Source organism: Cucumis melo, chromosome 6 (genome assembly GCF_025177605.1).
Source record: "Cucumis melo cultivar AY chromosome 6, USDA_Cmelo_AY_1.0, whole genome shotgun sequence".
NCBI lineage: Eukaryota > Viridiplantae > Streptophyta > Magnoliopsida > Cucurbitales > Cucurbitaceae > Cucumis > Cucumis melo.
In genome coordinates this window covers 22,382,285-22,401,836 of record NC_066862.1, presented here as the reverse complement: position 1 = coordinate 22,401,836, position 19,552 = coordinate 22,382,285, and the positions used below count along the sequence as shown (strand labels likewise).

Here is a 19,552-nt window from a genome sequence, read left to right as displayed (position 1 = left end):
GCATTATTTTTTAAAAAATATAGTCATATTTCATTGGAGGGGATTCCATTAAAAGAAAATTAATGATAGATAAAATGTAGAGCAAGAAGAAGAAGAAAAATAAGAAGATCATGATAAAAAAAATTCTTGAAAAGAATAATAAGGAAAACATAGTTGGTTAATTGTTTTTCTTTCTTTTTTTTTCTTTTTTTTTCTTTTTTTTCTTTTTTTTTATTAAAAAAATACTAATTGTTATCCTGGTTCATTACTAAAAGTTAAAAATAAAATAAAATAAAATTGTAATTCATATTTTAGTCCAACGAAGATTCGTAGAATTATTGAAAAATAATCAAAACAAAAATAGTAATAAAAAATAGATTATAAAGAGTTTATGAGATTAGACAAAACAACTTTTACCACAAACATAGACATATAAGACCTATTTGGGCCTCAGGTTGTAGTGCTGTGGAGTGGGCTATATATTTGGCTTGCATATTATGCTAAAATTGGGGGTTAGGATTATTTTATTGTTTCCTCCCCATCTTCTCTTCATGCTACACTACTCCCCTCTCCCTCTTCACTCCATGTTGTACTCTCTTATCCCAAATACAAGTCCTTCCCTCTCCTTCTCGTACTCCCTTCTTCGAAAACGATGGTCGTTCTTTTGTCTCCCTCTCGTACTCCCTTCTCTGAAAACGATGGTCGTTCTTTCGTCTCTTTCTCATACTCCCTTCTCTGAAAGCTATCGTTGTCCTTCCTTCTCCCTCTCATACTCCTTTCTCTAAAAGCGATTGTTGTCCTTCCCTCTCCCTCTTCTTCTCGTGCTCCTATCTATCTCGAAATGTCGTTCTTTACCAAAATATTTTGAGATTCTAACTAACCTCACTTTCGATTTCATAGTATTTCACCATATTTTTGTGCCTATCGACTTTTCCTCCCTCCTAGACTATTTTGGGGGTTTAGTTGTCGATCTCTCTCCCTCTTGAGTGTTCTAATTTTTTGGGGTTATTGTTCTATCATTTTTTCCCTTGTTGCTCATTTTTCCACTTGCCGCCCATTGTTCTCCTTGTCGCTTATTTTTCCCACTTGTCGCTCTAATGGAAACCCCAAGAATTTTCCTTTTCCAGTCCATTTGGTTGTAACCGTTTACAAATCCAGTTGATTAAGGATGTTAGATATTTTCGTTTGGAGCGTAGTAGGGGTTCTCTTTCGGATATGAGTATGGTTGGGATGAAAAGAGCATGGTAGGGAGATCATCCCTTCAATTCAAACTTTGTATCCCTTTCTTTGTTATTTTGTAAATGTCTATGATAAGGTCTTTACTCTTCTTATTATTCTTTGTTAATCAATTTTTTTCCTGATTTGTGATTTCTGTGATTGTTTTTTGTTCAAGCCCATGATGAGTTGGAATATATATACTTTTCTAATATGGGATCTTATTGTATTGTTGTTTGTATTCCTTGAGCTATTTTCGATCTGTCATTGTAGTATTAGGAGTTTGTGATTCTTCTTAATATCTCGATTAGTCTTTGATTTTTTTTTTTTTTCTGAATTTGTGACCATCTGAAATTTATTTTGCTTTTGTTTTCTGATATGTCATCCTTGTGCTTCTATTTCGTTTCTTTTTATCATGTATGCTTGTTCTATGAATTTAATTATGTTCAATCATATTATGAGCTAAAAAATGAGAATGAGATGATATGTACTATCGTTGGTATTCCTTGAGTTGTTTCAAATTAGTCATTGTAGTTCTGGGAGTTCACGATTGTTTTTAGTATCCCGATTGGTCTATGATCTTTTTCCCTAATTTGTGACCATTTGAAATTTATTTTCTTTTGGTTTTTGATATGTGATCCTTGGGCTTGTATTCAATTGTTTAAAAGGAAAATCATACTACCTAGTCCAAATCCAATGTCGAACTATCATGGCATATTGTCTTTTCATAATCTTATCAATAAAGAGATGACTAACAATGAAATAACCGACGATTTGGATATGGGTGATTCAAGCTACGCTACAACTGGAGGTGACGAGATTAGTTACATTGAGACTTCAAACAAATCAAGTCATGGAGGGATCGATTGGCGCATCTGATGTTCAATGAATGAAAGTTACATAACCAGTAGTGACTTTAAGCTTATTTAACTATTGTAAACAAATTTGGTATTTTGTCATTTGTTATGAACTGTCAATTTGTTGTGAAATGTCTGCACTAGTAATGCAATTCATGTATGTTTGTATTATGATATTTACTAAATGCCAAATTTAACTGTCTACAATTAATTATGTTAAATACTAACGCTTTTTGTTTCATTTTATTAAATTGTGTATGTTGGAATTTATGTCCTAAAACTCGTACTTTGTTATTTGATTCAATAAAATTTATTATTATAATCTTAAAACCAAATAAATTAAGGTCCCGAGGCTATTTTACTAAGTTTGTCAATACCCTTAAACTTTATGTAAAGACATAAACATGGATTAAGTTCGAGTTAATAGCCCAAATAGTCTATAGTGTATGAATAAGGTCGGACGCCTTCTTTGGAAAAACACTATGGAGGTGCCCTGCTCCGTAGTTAGTACAAATGATTTAATCCTAAATCGTTTATGTAGAGACATGGGAGTAGGGGCGTCTTATCTAAATGGTTTGCATAAGACTAGAACCCCGAAATAGTCACTTTTAGTTATAACACTGTAAACTATAAACTGACTATTTCAATTATGATGACCTAGGTAATCCTGAGCTAATTATGAACTTCTATTCATTCGGTAGTATCCTGAGATCTACATAGGTGAGGGCAACTCATCATCGCTGATCCAATAAGCCTCCTGTTTCAGAGATAAGACTTAGTGGATAGTTAGGGACATAGGGTGCAAGATGGAATTCACTCTTACCCATTTCTTGGATAGTAGATAGGTTGTTCCCTTAAGGACTGAATCCAAGTCTTGAACAAGGAGCCCTACCTTCTCATTGGCTCGAGAAGGACACAAATTTATAGGTTAGACCTTAAACCAATTGTTCAATAGTGGATCAGTGGGTCTTAAGAAGCAAGATGTAATCTTGGGGGTAAAACGGTATTTTGACCCAGCCAAGATTACGAACAACCTGTGAAGGATCAACTTACTCATCATGGTTATATCAGATGAACAGAAATATATCTATAGTGAGGGAAGTGCAACTAAGAGTCTTTAGTGGAATGATTCTTTAGTTAACGAATGTTGATTAAGCTTGGTATAAAAGAGTTTAGCCAGTTAATCTCGAATCATTGGAGCCCATGATCTATAGGTCCATTAGGTTCCCCTACTAGCTCATATGGATTCAACTAAGAACAATACGTTGAAGTAACTCGAATTGTTCGAATTAGGAAAAGAAAGAGAAACTGACAAATATATAAGATATAAGTCGGTAGATATAAACTTTAATCTTTGTGTTTAAATATGATTTAAATAAATATAAATATAGATTTATATCTAGAAGCTTGGAAAGTTTTGAAACGGTCAAAGTTGTAAAAGTCAACATGTTGACTTTTGACTTTAAAAAACAAAACTTTAACCGAATTTATATTCAAATATGATTTGAATTTTAGAAAAATGAATGTGGATTCATACTCGGGAGGTTAGAATTAGTCAAGACGGGTAAAATAGCAAAAAGTCAAAAAGGTTGACTTTTGACTAAGAAAAGTCAAAGTTTGACATTGACTTAATTGACCAAATGGCCAAATTGCTCTTTGACTAATTTCCTTTTTAACTAAATGTTAGTGGGAAATGTGGTAGCTTATAATGAATTAGAAACCACCGATTCCATTAATAGTTAATGGATTAATTAGGTGTTGAGATTATATGAAATAAATTGCATGCATTTTGCATGTAATTTTAAACCTCTCATTTCAGAATGAGAAGAGGACGATGATTCTCATAAAATTATCTAAACGATACACCTACCTCCATCCTTCTCTCTAAAAGATTTACTTCACATAAAGCGAGTCCTACAACTCGGTTCTTGGTCTTGAGATTAGTAGGTCAACATAGAGGTTGTCCTATGCTCGTGATCTATAGGCAGAGAAGTTTTTTGGAACGAAGAAGAAGTTGAGAACTACAAAGGTAAGCTCATCGTTTACTTTTTATATTCTTCGTTTAGGTCTATCACTTAGTAGTTGCATGTTAATTTCTAAATCGTTTAGATGCATATAGAGTAAAGCATGATCCTTTTCTTTTGCTACTGCATGCTCTTTGTTGTTTTTCCCATCAGTGTACGTATATATGCTAAAATAACAAGTTCTTCAAGAGCACTGAAACGCTTGGACTAAAGAGGAAGAAGTAAAACTGGTAGAGTGCTTGGTGAAATTGCTTTCATTTGGTGGATGGAGATCAGATAATGGGATTTTTCAACCTGGGTACTTGGCACGATTACAACGGATGATTGATGGTAGAGAAGTTGCCCGACAATAATATCCAAGGATTGCCAACTATATATTATTATGTGAAATTCCTGAAAAGACCTACCAAGAAATTGCAGAGATGAGAGGGCCATCGTGTGTAGTGACTTTAGATGGAAAGAAAAATACCAATGCATCATCGCAGAAGGATAATTATTCGATAGTTGGGTCAAGGTATTCATTTTATGTACGATGTTATACATTTATAATCACAATCATCAACTAATCTATTTAAATGTTCATATAAAGTCATCCTGCAACCAAATGCCTTCTACACAAATCATGTTCATACTATGTTGGTCTTATGTCTTCGGCAAATATCGAGCTACGAGAGCACGTTTAGAAACTTTTGCTAATGTTAGGTCTAATGTGCCAAACAATTTTAATGATGGTGTGCTCCCCTTGGTGATTCACATAACCCAGACATTCTCATGATGTATAGTCAAGGAGTATATACGACACTAGATAAGATGTAGGGGTGTATATAAGCTAAGTTGAATCAGATTGGAGGAAAATTATGGACCAACCCAAACTATCCTAGTTGACAAAAAATGAACCCTGTCGGTTCAATATGCAAGGGTCAACCCAACCTAACCCAACCCAAAAAATTAGATTGTGTCGGGTTGGGTTGGCGGGTTGGTTTTTTTTTTTCATCTCTCCATAATTTAGACAACTTTTTATATTGTTTTTCAATATGCAATGTGAACAAGTTGTCACTCAAACACATGCACACATACACATATATAATCAAATTGGTCCACGTCAACCTGACCCCTTACTTGCACAATCCTGCAACCCAACTTAACTTGTTTTTCTCCAATTTTCGAATCCAACCCAACCTAACATAAATTTAACTCAATCCTTATGGTTTAGGTTGGGTAATCCGAGTTGGTCGAGTTATCGATTTTCTTGAACACTCCTAATAAGATGTTAGGAACACATGCAAGTTGCGATCAAGTGAAGGAAGAAATGGTTCGAGTGGAAGCAAGAAGAAACGAGGTGGGCAACATTATGAAACGGTAGAGGTGACTAGTTAAAGGCAATTGCAGATTGGCCAAAAGAAAAGTGTGCAACAGAAGTCGAACTGTGTGCCGAATTTGTGCAACAGCTATAAGATATCACTAAACTACAAAGCTGAGAGAGGGTAAAGCTTATGTGAATCATATATTGCAATGTGGATGACATAGAGAGATTCTTATCGATTCCCACGACCTGAAATTGGGGTATTGTAACATTCTCTTGGAAGACAATCTTTGACCAATTGTGCATTTTATTGCTTTCTATTTGCTTTAGGTGATTGTATTTCATTCGGTTTATTTTATGAACTTGTTATCTAACTTCGTATTCTACCAAGTTAATTACGAATGTTATCTAAATTTATATAATATTTAAATTTGGTTAAGCTCATATTCAATAATTTTTTTGTGTTGTTTTCTTATCTAATAAATTCGTCCACAATTTGTAGGAATGTATCTGTAACATAATTTCAAACACAATCACCTGGAGAATATAGTTAAATTTATTAAAAGAACAACCAATTAACAAGATTTAATAAAATCACGTGTATTTCATGTAACATAAATCTATATGATAAAAAGGAATAGTGAAAAAAATAGATATGATATAATCTGTCTCCTGTAATAATCTATATTCTAAACACAGATTAGATTAGATTAGATTGTAATAAACCATGCTATAAAACTCTGCCAAAATAGTCCGAGAATTCCATGTCAATTCACCTATGCCCAAAGTTAAAATGTACTTTTTCATGGGAAGATACAAGATTGAGAGATATTTTTGTTATAATTTAGCATTTCTTAAACAATCATCTATAATTCGGCCGTTTCTATTCTATATCAACTCTTCGTTTAACTGGTCGCCCGCCCCCTGTCTCGAGTCTTTTCGTTCTGTTAGGTTTCCTCCTCCGCCGCACCTGCTCGCCGGAACGCTGTACACCATCTTATTCTTCTTATATCCCTCTCCAGCAACCGCACGCCTCCACTGCCTTCAACGCCAGCTGATCGACGCGGAGTCCCATTTCCCAGTCGCTCGCCGCTTATCTTTTCTTTTCATTTTTGGAATCTTTGATATTAGAGTCGATTTGTTGGAGTATCTAATTTTCCTCAACTCTTCAGATACAGAGAAACCCTAAAGAATTCTCGAAGAAATTTCAATGGGGAAGAACGAATTTCTGACCCCTAAAGCAATCGCAAACAGAATTAAGGCAAAAGGGCTACAGAAGCTGAGATGGTATTGCCAGATGTGTCAAAAGCAGTGTCGGGATGAGAATGGCTTTAAATGTCACTGTATGAGTGAAAGCCACCAGCGCCAGATGCAGATCTTTGGCCAAAATCCCCATCGTATTGTTGAAGGCTACTCTGAAGAGTTCGAGAGTTCTTTCATGGAGCACATTAAGCGTAGCCATCGGTTCAGTCGTGTGGCAGCTACAGTTGTCTATAATGAATACATTAACGACAGACATCATATTCATATGAATTCAACGCAGTGGGCTACTCTTACTGAGTTTGTTAAACATTTGGGTCGAACTGGGCAATGTAAAGTAGAGGAAACTCCCAAGGGTTGGTTCATTACTTACATAGATAGAGATTCAGAGACGCTTTTTAAAGAGAGAATGAAGAACAAGAGGATGCGGGCTGATTTAGCTGAAGAAGAGAAGCAAGAGAGAGAGATAAAGAGGCAAATTGAGAGGGCTGAGCAATTAGCACCTTTGGCTTCTGCATCTGCCGAGCTTTTGGAGGCTGAACAAACAAGAGAGTTGAAATTAGAGAGTGGGGTTAAGCTAGGATTTGCTTTAGGAACAACATCAAAATTGAAGGAGAAGAAAGGAGAGAGTTCCAGGGTGGTTTTTGATGAGGATGAGACGTATGAAACTGCCAAGGGGAAACCTGAAGGGACTTCCAAAAACAGGATAGGTACCGGTGGTGGTCTGTCATCTTTGGAGGAATTGATGAAAGAAGAAGAGATGAAGAAGGAGAAGCTTAATAGGAAGGATTACTGGCTTTGTGATGGAATAATTGTAAAAATTATGAGCAAGGATTTGGCTGAGAAGGGGTACTATAAGCAGAAGGGAGTTGTGCGCAAAGTGATTGATAAATATGTTGGAGAGATTGAAATGCTTGACGGCAAGCATGTGTTGAGAGTTGATCAAGAAGAATTAGAAACAGTGATACCACAAATTGGTGGCTTAGTAAGGATAGTAAATGGCGCATATCGTGGATCAAATGCTAGGTTGTTAAGTGTTGACACCGATAAGTTTTGTGCTAAAGTGCAAATTGAGAAGGGTGTATACGATGGCAGGGTGCTTAAGGCTGTTGAATATGAAGATATTTGTAAACTTGCATCATAACTTTGAGATAGAAGATGAAACTCACTATTTGTAATTTTGTACTCATATTTTCTTTAAGCATATTTGTGCTAGTATGAGATTTGATGTCTTCCAAATACTTCTGCTTCTTTTTTTTCATGACTCTTTTTCTTTTAAAACAAAATGCATAGGGATGTCTGCCCTCCCTCTCCCACCCCACCCTGAATTGTGATCACACATTCTACATATTTCATGTATTTATTCATGGATTTAGTCAATCAAGTTTCTTGGTTTTTTATATTTATGAAGATGTTGAGTATGATCATGTGCGGCCCTAACATTTACTTGAAGAGGGTCTGCTCTAAGAGTTCTATTGTTCAAGTAATAAACCCATAGATTATTTAAACGTGCTCTCTGTTTAGTATCCTTTTGCCTTTGCACCATTAACGTGAAGTAGGATCTCAACTAGCTCTAACTTGCTACATCTCATACTTTTGACAGCATTGAAGAAAAAACTCCGCCCTTTTGGCAGGTACGGGACACAGGTTTGCAAGTATCTCTTTCTTCTTTCTAGAGACGTATAGCTACCCTTACCCCATTTTGTTGCATTGGTTCTCTATCTAGTAGATTGAACATAAAAGGATTGCAATATTAGTTCTTCCCCACTATTTGAGTACAACCGCAAGGATGAGGAATCAAACCTTTGTGTGACTTTTAAGAAGGTTATTTCAGTTACCATTGAACTAAACTCACTTTGTCTGGTAATATTGTTTCTTAGCTTCAAGGGATATGGTACAATCAATCCTACCTACTGAGTGTTGTTGATGAGGAAGTCGTTATTTGACATTCATAACCTCTAATCCTATTTGCAAGAGTGGAATCATAGTTATCTTGAATTATCTTGAATATACTATCTGGTGGAACATGTTGACTAAGGCACTGAAAAAAGCTTTCGGGCTCGAGGAAATCATCATGATCATCATTTTGTTGCAAGTTGATAATGTCATGGAAATCAAAAGAATTGCCATATTGATGCTCAAAGTTTTGGAAATGTTCTATTTCTCTTTTCTTTATGTTTTTAAATAGCGAGAGAGGATTCCTGTAGAACTAGTTAGGGAAGGATCTAAGTTTGCACTTATTTAATAAGAATCATTCTACACTAGTTCATTGCACTAACCTCACTGGAATAATTATTACTTGTATTATTGCTCATATTTTTGCAACACTGAATCGACAGTCTTCATTTTCGTTGCAATGTTTTACTATAGTTTGGGATTTTTTCGATATATATCCAAATCAATGAATCTATTCAATGATGTTGAGGCGACCTGAGGTCTTCTCGCCTCTGTGCCAGTCAAGGCAAGCACCTTCAGTCAGGTGCTTGCCTGCCTGTGTCTTCACCATTGACAAAGGCGTGCGCCTAAATTGAAAATGAGCCAAAAACAGGTTTTATTTTTTATTTTTATTTATTTTATTTACTTTTCTTCTCCTTATTTTTTTTTCTTTTCTGAATTGAAGTTATTTTCCTAAAATGAAAAGAGATGGAAATATGATAGAGGGTTCACTGGTCATGGAGCCGAAACGACAAAAACTCGTCAAGCCATATTCAAAGAACTAAGAGCTAAGGTTTAAGGAAAAAGGGTGGATGGAATGCACATGCGTGCATAATAGAAGTTGTAGACTAAACACACCTATAACATGAAAACAAAAGAAGGAAAAGGAAATCTGGAAAGGTGCATGAACCAAGTCTGAAGACTGTAGTGAATACACTGAAACTAAAAGAAAGAAAGAAAAATTGAAAGGTCGGATTACAGCAAAGGGATAGAAAGTTTCAAAATGGGAATTCAGGTGGTCAAACGTAAATAAATTTTAATTAATTACTGCACTAAAAATGGGTGGGTGAGTGTGTGAGACGTGGTGTTTTAACCTTTGTTACAGTTGTTTCACTGATTTTTTTTTTTTGCCTGTGAAAAAAGGTGGGAACACTCCACGAAGGACGCCTTGGAGATAGAAATTCAATTAATACTCGACATATATTTAGTACTTATTTATCTATTTTAAGGTTTTATTCCTGTTATACTTAATTACTATATTTGATTATTTTGTTGTGTTAAGTTTTTGGTCATATATTTCATTTATATATTTAAAGACTTGACATTTGAATGTTTTTGCTATCTATCTATTTATTTATATTTTCATTCATTCTAGGTTGGTGTGTAAGAGTGTTGAAAATATATGAGGGAATTTTTTTTGGGAAGGGGTGGATGATGGACAAGGATCTCATTTACCCCCTGAGTCAAGGGGCTTAGAGATTGGTAACTTAAAAAATTGCAACAGAGCTTTGTTGGCTAAGTGGCTCTGCCACTTTCCCTTTGAACCCGACTTTTTATGGCGTTGAATCATCGTGAGTAAACATGGCACCCATCCGCATAAATGAATGGAGAAAGGGCTTAAAAGCACTTACCAAAATCCCTGGAAAGATATCTCTTTTGAGTTTTGAGGTTCCAATAGTCCAAGATATCTCTTTTGAGTTTTGAGGTTCCAATCGTCCAAGATATCTCTTTTGAGTTTTGAGTTTCCAACCTTCTCTTGGTATACTCATTGTTCTGTGAGGGATGGGAAGGACACGTATTTTTGGGAGGATCTGTAGGTGGGGGAGAGAAGACATCAAAACTGTTGTTTTTTCTTTATTTCCACATCTTTGTCATTTATCCTCTTCCAAAAACTGTATGATCTCGGTTCTTTTAGTTGGGTATGAGAATCTTGTGTCTTTTTCTTTTGGGTTTCGTTGACCAATAGGGAAACAAAAGAGGTTGCCTCTCTTCTTTCTTTGCTCGAGGGGTGCAGTTTTTAGGGAGGGAAGAAGGGATGTTCGTGCTTGGAGTCATAACCTGAGTCAGGACTATATGTGTCAATTGTTGTTCAATTTGTTATTAGATTACTCCCCTCCTAGGTAGTTTGTTTTTGACGTGGTTTGGAGGACTAAGGTTCCCAAGAAAGTCAAATTCTTTATCTGGCAAGCCTTGCTTGGCTGCGTTAACATTTGTTGATAGGCTTGTTAGGAGAAGGACCTCGCTTGTTGGGTCTTTTTGTTTGCTTTGTCGGAAGGCGGAGGAAGACCTTGATAATCTTTTTTGGGATTGTCAGTATGCTCGAGCTTTGTGGAGTTCTTTTCTGTAGGGGTTCAGAGTTAGCTACGTTTTCCTTCAGAGCGTTCGTGTGACAATTAAGGAATTCCTCCTCCATCCACCTTTCAGGGAGAGGATGATTTTTGTAGTTGGCTGGAGTGTGTGTTGTTATATGAGATGTTTGAGGGAATAAGAACGATTAGGTGTTTCATGGTAGGGAAAGAGTTAGTGAGGTTATGTTCTTGGTTAGATTTCATGTGTCCCTTTGAACTTTGATTTCGAAGACCTTTTGTAACTATTTCATTAGTAACATTTTACTTAGTTGGACTCCCTTCTTGAAGTTGGGGTGTTTTGGTGGGCTGATTTTTTTGTATGCCCTTGTATTCTTTTATTTTTTTTCTCAATGAAAGTCGTTGCTTCTATAAATAGAAATCTATATTCATTCTTTATGCCTTACTTTACTCATGCCTCATCTTTTTGTCTTCTCTTGTCTTGAGGCGATCAAAGGCCTTGTCACCTTTGTTTTGCACCAGACTGAATCTATTATAGTTTGGTTGCACTTATCCAAATTGATAAATCTATTACAGTTTGGTTGCTTTATCCAAATCAATGTTGGATAGGACATAAGCCATATGTCTAACAGAAATTGTTCAATGAGAAGAACCATATTTTGTGAGAATTGTTGGGTGGGAGATTAACCTCTTTGCTATGGATATCTTGGTTGTATCACCTGTCCAAAAAACAAGTTGTATGTGGTGATGGTTCTACCCTCCTTAGACTCTCTCTTCAACTTCTTCGGATTCTTTGGATTTTAGTCGTCTATTGATAGATAAAGAAGCTGTAGATGTGGCAGTCCTCCTTGGTGTGACTCTTGTGTGAGTCCAAGGAGAAAAGATGTTTGGTTTTAGGCCCTATCCTTTCAAGGAGCTTTTCTTCTAGTGTTCCTTTTTACTTAAGTTATGTGGCTCTGCTTGTTTAAATTCTTCAAAAAGGTTGTTTCACTCTTATCCATAGTGATGTTTTGGGATCGTCTAAGGTTACAACCGCTTTTGGGAAACGGTAGTTTGTGACCTACATTGATGACCATGCCCGTCTTACCTGGGTCTTTCTCATCTCTGACAAATCTGAGGTCACTTCCATATTTTGGGACTTTTATCACACCGTAGAAAAGCAATTCAATGTGAAAATTATTATTCTACGGAGTGACAATGGTTGTGAGTTTCAAAACCATCCCTTTAATGAGTTTCTATCCTCTAAAGGGATTGTTCTCCAAAGCTCCTGTGCTTACACTTCCTAACAAAATGGAGTTGTCGAGAGAAAAAATTGTCACCTTATGGAAGTAGCACACTTCCTTATGTTGTCTACTTTCCTTTCCTTCTATCTGTGGGACGATGCTGTTCTTACGGCAACTCATCTTATAATTGGATGCCCTCTCGTGTCCTTCACCTCCAGATTCCCTTAGAATGGAGTCTTTTCCCTCTACCTATCTCATTCCTGATGTTCCTCTTCAGGTGTTTGGGTGCACGACCTACGTTCATAGCCATGGCCTTAGCCAAACCAAGTTCACCCCTCGAGCTCAGACGTGTGTGTTTGTCGGGTATCCTCTTCATGAACGGAGCTATAAATTTCTCCATCCTATTCCCCATAAGTACTTTCTCTCCATGAATATCACCTTCCCTGAGGATTGTCCTTTCTTTCTTGTTAGCCTGCTTCACGAGGTTAAGGTTTGGCTAGTTCTATTCATTCATAAAATAGGTGAGAATGACAAGTCCGATATAGTTGTTTCTGAAGACATGGGTGAAAAGGGCATTGTTGATGAGATTGAGGTCATGGCAGACAAGTGATAGGCTAAACAGGATCGTTTGGGTAACCTCGATGACTATGATCCATCTCCTGACATACCTATTGTGCTAAAGAAAGGTACTAGGTTTGCACGAAGCACTCCATCTGTAACTATGTCTCTTACGAGAATTTTTCACTCTCATTTTAAAGCTTTTACAACCAGTCTTGACTCTACCATGATACCTAAGAACATCCACGCTGCATTAAAGTGCCCTGAGTGGAAAACTGCAATCATGGAAGAGATGAGAGCCCTTGAAAAGAACAAGACTTGGGAGCTCTATGCTCTTCCTAAGGGGCATAAAACTGTGTAATGTAAATGGATGTTTACTCTAAAGTACAAAGCAGATGAAACTCTAGATAGACATAAGAACAGGTTAGTTGGAAAAGGGTTCACTTAGACTTATGAGGTTGACTACTCTGAGACTTTTTCTCTTGTTGCGAAGTTCAAAACTGTTAGGGTTTTGCTGTCTGTTGTTGTGAATAAAGACTGACCCCTATATCAACTAGATGTTAAGAGCACTTTCTTGAATGGAGACTTCAAAGAGCAAGTGTATATGAGCCCTTCTATGGGATTTGCAACCTAGTTTGACCATCGGGTTTGCAAGCTTCGGGAATCCTTGTATAGGTTGAAGTAGTCACCAAGAGCTTGGTTTGACAGGTTTACCACCTTTGTTGTCAAATTCCAAGGATATAGTCAAGGGCACTCTGATCACACTTTGTTCACTAAAGTTTTCAAGGCTGGGAAAATTGATGTGTTGATTGTATACGTTGATGACATTGTGTTATCTGGGGATGACACCATTGATATCATCCAACTAAGAAGATGGGGGATGAGTTTGGGATTAAAGACTTGGGGAATCTAAAATTCTTCCTTGGATAGAGGTGGTTAGATCTAAAGAAGGTATCTCTGTATCTTAGAGAAAGTACACCCTTGATTTGTTGGTTGAAACAAATATGATGGGATGCCGAAATCAGCCTATCGATTTCAATGCTAAATTGGGAAATTTAGTTGCTAAAGTTCCAGTTGATAAAGAAATATTAGTGTCTGATGGGGAAGTTGATTTACTTATCTCACACTAGACTTGATATCCACTATGCTGTGAGTTTTGTTAGTCAGTTCATGTAGGCCCCTTACAAAAAACTCATGGAGGCAGTTAACAGAAATGTGAGGTATTTGCAAACTACTATTGGTAAAGGGTTGATATTCAGGAAGACTAACAGAAGGTGTATTGAGGCCTATACTGATTTTGAGTGAGCAGGGTTTGTTGTTGATAGAAAGTTCACCTCAGGATATTATACTTTTGTGTGGGTGCAATCTCATTACTTAGAGGAGTAAGAAGCAAGGGGTTGTGGTCAGAAGCAGCATTGAAGTTGAGTATAGGGCTATGAGTTTGGGGATATGTGAGGAAATCTGTTTCTAAAAGGTTTTATTCGATCTTTATCAGGATTATGAGGTGCCTATGAAATTATTCTGCAATAAGGCTGCTATTAGCATGATAGAACCAAACATGTGAAGATGGATAGACACTTTATCAAAGAGAGACTGGAAAATGGTGGCATCTGTATTGCTTACATTCCCTCAAGCCAACAGATTACTGATGTCCTCACTAAGGGGCTTCTTGGATAGAGTTTCGATTCTTGCATTAGCAAGTTGGGTCTTATTGACATTTACATCTCAACTTGAGGGGAAGTGTTAGAATTAGTGGGCTTGTGTGTTGAAAGCCCAAGGGTAGTTTTTTAATTTGTGTTACCCTAATTATTCTTTTCTTTTTTAATTAGACTCTTGTTGCCTGTTAGTTTCCCCTCTCGTACTGTTTTTTTTAATAAGAGAAATTAATAAGAAAACTCTAGTGTGGTGTTTCTCCTTGTACTAGGGTTTCTACCTAAATTAGTGTATTATTTTTTCATAGTCGCTTTCAATAGAATTTGTTTTTAATTGATCTTTTAAGTATAAAATTAAAATTCAACTTATTAAAAAGTATATGTTTTCTAAGTCTAGTTAACATACGTAAATTTTGTTATCATTTCACTAGGTCAATTATCAGTCAGCTACGGGATAAGGAAACTAGTTCCAAATTTGGGACCAATTGACATCTTTTTCAATTTTCATGGATCAAACATGCCACTTGAGAATTAAATGGAAACTGCCTTCTAAAGAACAAAAACATATTTGGCTTTAAAATCTATAGATCAAAGATGTATTTATCCCTGGGACTGGGAGTGGAGAAATTTGAATTTTTCAATGTTTAGGAAACTAAGTATTGTTTGAATTTCACTCACTGATTTATTTTTATTTGTTTTTAGTTTGATTTTTTTTTTATCTTGTTCCTTCTCTAATGGTTGGTTTGGTGTTTGGGATAGCCAGGAACTGTCTTAAGTGTTCGATTTTGGTGGTTTTGGGGGTGGATTTTCCATCTGTTTTTGGTTTTTGGATGTAGATTTTTTAGATTAGCCCTTAAGGTGTTTGTTTCTTTGTTTGACCGAAAAGTAATTTGAAATCTTTGTTGTAGAGTTTGTTTATTTGTTTTTGTGAAAGTGCTTCTTGGATGTTTAGCCTTTGCGTGTTGTTTTCTTTGAAGGGATTGGTTAGAAACTGATGAGTTGATTGAATATTTAATAAGGACAAAGTTTTAATTGTTTAAAGGGTAAAGAAGGACGAGGGAAGTTGCGTAGGTGTCAGTGAGGTTCAATGAAGAATAAAAATATGCTGTTTGCGGATTTAGCTCCCCACCACAATCCACCAAGGATTGTGTTGCTGGTGAATCCTCTGATTTAAAACCTTAGGATGCAGATTATTATATTCCTTTATTTGATGACGAGTTGCACTTTCTATCTTGACTAGGTTTCCTCAATCCGAGCAATGAAAGTTGTCTTGTTTGTGCATGAGATATTTAACTCTTGTCAAGAGTGGTGAACTATATAGGATTAGGAAAGCAATTGGGTGCCAAGAGCCACCGGTCTTCTTGTTACCAAGTGGGGAGAGCAGTTGGATGATGTTCAATTGGACTTTCCAGGGATTGTGTTTTTTGTCCTTCCCTCAGATACTTGCTTTTTGGATGCACAAGGAATCCCTTTGTGCTGGCACAGATCTTGTTGTTACAGGTCGAGGACATACTGGGGGTGTCATTTGGAGGTATCCGCTGGTAGGGAACAAATGGATCATTTTATGATCAGCCCAAGCACTACAAGAAATATGCATTTTTAGCATTTTTAAAATATTGCTGTGGTAGAAAATGAAAGAAGTGGAGACTTGGTGCTCAAATTTTAGGAAAAAAAATGAAAATTGGAGTTTTTCCCCTCTCCTCTCATTTTCAATCATTGCCATTTTTCCTCTCTTTTCCTCTCATCTCTCTTCCTGTCTCATTTTCGACCACAACCATTTCTTCCTCTCTCCTCCTCTCATCATCTTCAAAATAATGAAAATTAGGGCTGACTCTTTGGCCTATCCCATCCCCCCTTATCCTTTCATATTTGAATGATGAAAATTAGGGTTCATTTATCAGCTTCTCGCCTTTTCTTCTCTCATTTTCTTTATCCTCTTTAGAGGATGCCTTCAAAACCTCAAGTCAACAAAGATGCCTTTGTGTCATCAATTTCGACACCTAAAGAGCGATTTCTATGGATGTGCGCACTCAATCCGTAATTGATAGTTTCATCAATGTCTTGTTTAGCAATGTTACAGTGGTGGCGAGGTGCAGGCCAGTCCAAGTCTAGTAGCCTTGAGGTAAGTTCTTTGGTGTTGGTTTCATTCACGTAGTATATGTCTATGCGTTGGTGTTCTTTCTGTATGGATTCCAGATCTGAAATGTTTCATAGTTGGAAAAATACTTTACTTTTTGGCAATGTGAACTTTGGTACTGGCTCCCTTTTAATGAGAAACAGTATTTTAATTTGGAGGTTTTTGTTTCTCATATTTCTTGCAATTGATAAGGGACTTTCCCATTTGAGCCAACTGTTAAACATTGTTACAGTATGTTATCACAATTGAAATACGGGTCTTCCTAATTTGGGGTTCTATTTCCATTTGAGAGGCAGTTTTTTGTTTGGTTTATCTGTATACAACGATTGTATTAGATTTTCAATCTTAGCCTGTGGATACTTGAACAGGTGTCCTAAGTTAGATGTATAGAACCACAATCAATTACATATGGTTTTTATTATCGTGTTTGGGGTTTCTAACCAAGAATGAAAGCTGGGGTAGGAGAGGCGCTGGAGTTTGGTGGAGGGGGCCGGACTAATTGGTCTATCTGTATATTTTTGGGTAGGAAACAAAAGATACAAGCGGTAGTGACAATGCCAATTTTTTCCTTTCCTTTCTTTTTTAAACAACCTACTGTTAGATACCTAGATTAGCATACGTGTGTTTATCTTGTATAAGGGTAATTAGATTAGTATAGAGTTAGGGGTATAAGGGTAGTTAGACACTTAGGATGTTACTAGTAGTTATTGCGTAAGTGTGGTTACTAGGGTGGTTACATCTTGTTATAAATGGAGGGAGGGTAAGTGAGAGAGGGGTTATTCTTTGGAGTGATTTAGAGCTTGGGTGAGAGTACTCAAGAGGGAGGTTCCAAGTGCCTTATACTTGGGTTTATCTTGTACTTTCTTATAGTTCATTATAAATTAAGATCTGGTTCTTGTTAGCAAGTGTTCTAACACCTACTAGACCACTGTTAGATAAAAATGAGTCCACTTCTCGATAGGTCAGAAACGAAATTGCAGAATACTGAATCATATCTCTTGGAGGTGTAAGCTATCAGGAGTAGACCTAATGGTTATTGGGGGTGTGAAAAAAAAAAGAGAAGAAAAAGTAAAGGCCAAAAGAGAGAATGAGTTTGAACTAGTTACCCACTTAATTTAATGACAAACACACATAAAAAGGTTAAACTATTGCCTTCCGAGATTTTTTTGGGTGATGACAAGAAGTATTTATTACATTTACTTGCTAATTGAACTCTTGAATGTAAGTTGGTTTTGCATTTTCTTATAGTTTCTTCATATTTCTAGAATTTAAAATAAAAATTTTGAACTATCATTAATTTCTTGATGTAGGAAGGATTCTCTTTCATGAATGATGCTACAAATTCTGAAGATTAATGATACACCCGTGTGGAGATTCCAGGAAGGGAAGTTCATCTCTCTTTGGATTATGTTTCTTGAGTTTGTTGATATTGGCTTTGGTTTTTTGGACTTCATTTTGCATTGCTATGAGTTTTATGAGTTCAAGGATCTAGCTTCATTGTCTTTGTTTGTAGATTTTGAGAAGATGGATTCTTTTTAGTCCTTAATTGTTTTCTTTTTTTATGGTTGTGAGTGATGGAGGGAAAGGTTGGGCTAGATTATGTTTGGGATGAATGATGCATGTAAAGTATTAATTAGAAAACTACTGTTTATGATTTTTTTATTGGAGACAAACATGAATAGTAGCCTTCTTGTATCAAACATATTTTGTATAAGTTCGATTTTTGTTTTTTTTCTCTCATCAGTTATTGGTGATTTGTGCTTTTGAAGCTTGGTCTTGAGTTTATGTTTGTCTTGTTTGTAAGGAATTAAGTACATGGGAATGGGAATCTGAATTTAATTAGGTTTGTGATTGAAGTGTCAAATTCAAATATCATTGTTTTATGGGTTACTAGATTGCATTGATTGTGTAAATGGCTAGTAATTTCTGTGCACTGAGTTTCTGAGTCTACCCTTCAAATCTTGATTTTGTTTGATTGTCTTATTGATTTGTTCTCATCTCTATTTTTTTCTTTAATATGATTGAATTTTGAATGCACTCTTCAAGTTTGATTTTGGTTATTGAGAAAATGGAGACGCTTTTAAGGGGACGATTTTACATCTTATTCTTTTCGTTACTTGACGGCGGAAGCCTTAAAATTATTGTTTTCCATAATATAACCCAATGTATTCATTTAGTTGAGGAGTTAATGACGGATATCAATCTTCTCTGCCTAGTTTTTCAGTTAATAAATAGGCAATGGAATATGCTTTTTATACGTAGGGTAGGTATGTGTTAGCTACTAAAGTATCTTGAATGCTTATTCACCCCATTTGTGGTTCCATTCTCATTCTAAGCGCCATGGGACAAAGAAGCCGGTATTCTGGCGGCTAGACCAACGGTACTTCTCTCGAAAACACCCGGTTAGAGCACTCTATTGGTGCTTCTTTCTGAAATGTTAGAAAACTGACCTTGATACTGTTAGGGTTTTAAGCACTTTGGAGAACCCAAAAGCCGATCGTTGAGGTGGGAGAGCAAACCCATTTAAGTACTACTTGGTCTTCCTATTCTAATCGATGTGGGACAAAGGTAGCTTATACTACCTTGGTTTCTAATTATACGACTGTAAGATTTAGGTGTTTATTTGATCCTTTTTGTTTGTATTGGGTTTCCCTTTGTTTTCTTTATACATTAGCTACTCCCACCTTTTCACAATTTCTGAAGTTTAGTGTAAAACTTCTCTGACTAATTGATGGTTTTAGAGAGTTTTGCTTTTGAGCCAGCAACTGCAAAATGTAGATAAATGCAATAGGTAATTTTAGCTTGGCTGCAAAGAGTTTTAATTGTATGTGCAGATGTTTATTGGGCTGCTCTCTCAACTTGATTTCTCTTTCTTCTTTTCTGTGCATCTCCATCCGCAATCTATATGACTTCACTCTGCTTTTTATTCTCAGCATTACTCAAAGGTGACATTCAATTATTTCATTCTTTTGGGCAACTTGCGTTCCCTCTTTCTTTGAACTTTATGAGTTAGTTTTTCTCGATCTGGCATTATATATACATACATATATATTTTAAGCTGCTTTTGCTTTTGTTAAGGTGACTTTGTCTATTTCATTGTCAT

At 36.2% G+C, this 19,552-nt stretch overlaps 1 protein-coding gene across 2 annotated transcripts; it reads left to right on the top strand.

Annotated features, from left to right (window-relative positions):
* The first annotated feature begins 6,159 nt into the window (after positions 1 to 6,159).
* LOC103491784 (KIN17-like protein) lies at positions 6,160 to 18,189 on the top strand. 2 transcript variants are annotated; one of them, XM_051086837.1, is made up of 3 exons: positions 6,160 to 15,468; positions 15,553 to 16,434; positions 17,760 to 18,189. In XM_051086837.1, exon 1 carries the CDS (start codon positions 6,589 to 6,591, stop codon positions 7,780 to 7,782), a length of 1,194 nt encoding a protein of 397 aa, XP_050942794.1. In that variant the 5' UTR covers positions 6,160 to 6,588; the 3' UTR covers positions 7,783 to 15,468; positions 15,553 to 16,434; positions 17,760 to 18,189. The 2 variants fall into 2 exon arrangements, with proteins under 2 accessions (XP_050942794.1, XP_050942793.1); XM_051086836.1 differs by having other exon boundaries at positions 6,160 to 16,434.
* The last annotated feature ends 1,363 nt before the right edge of the window (positions 18,190 to 19,552 follow it).

What these genes read in the sequence shown, in the direction of transcription:
- LOC103491784 (XM_051086837.1), top strand. Translation starts at nt 6,589, where the DNA reads ATGGGGAAGAACGAATTTCTGACCCCTAAAGCAATCGCAAACAGAATT.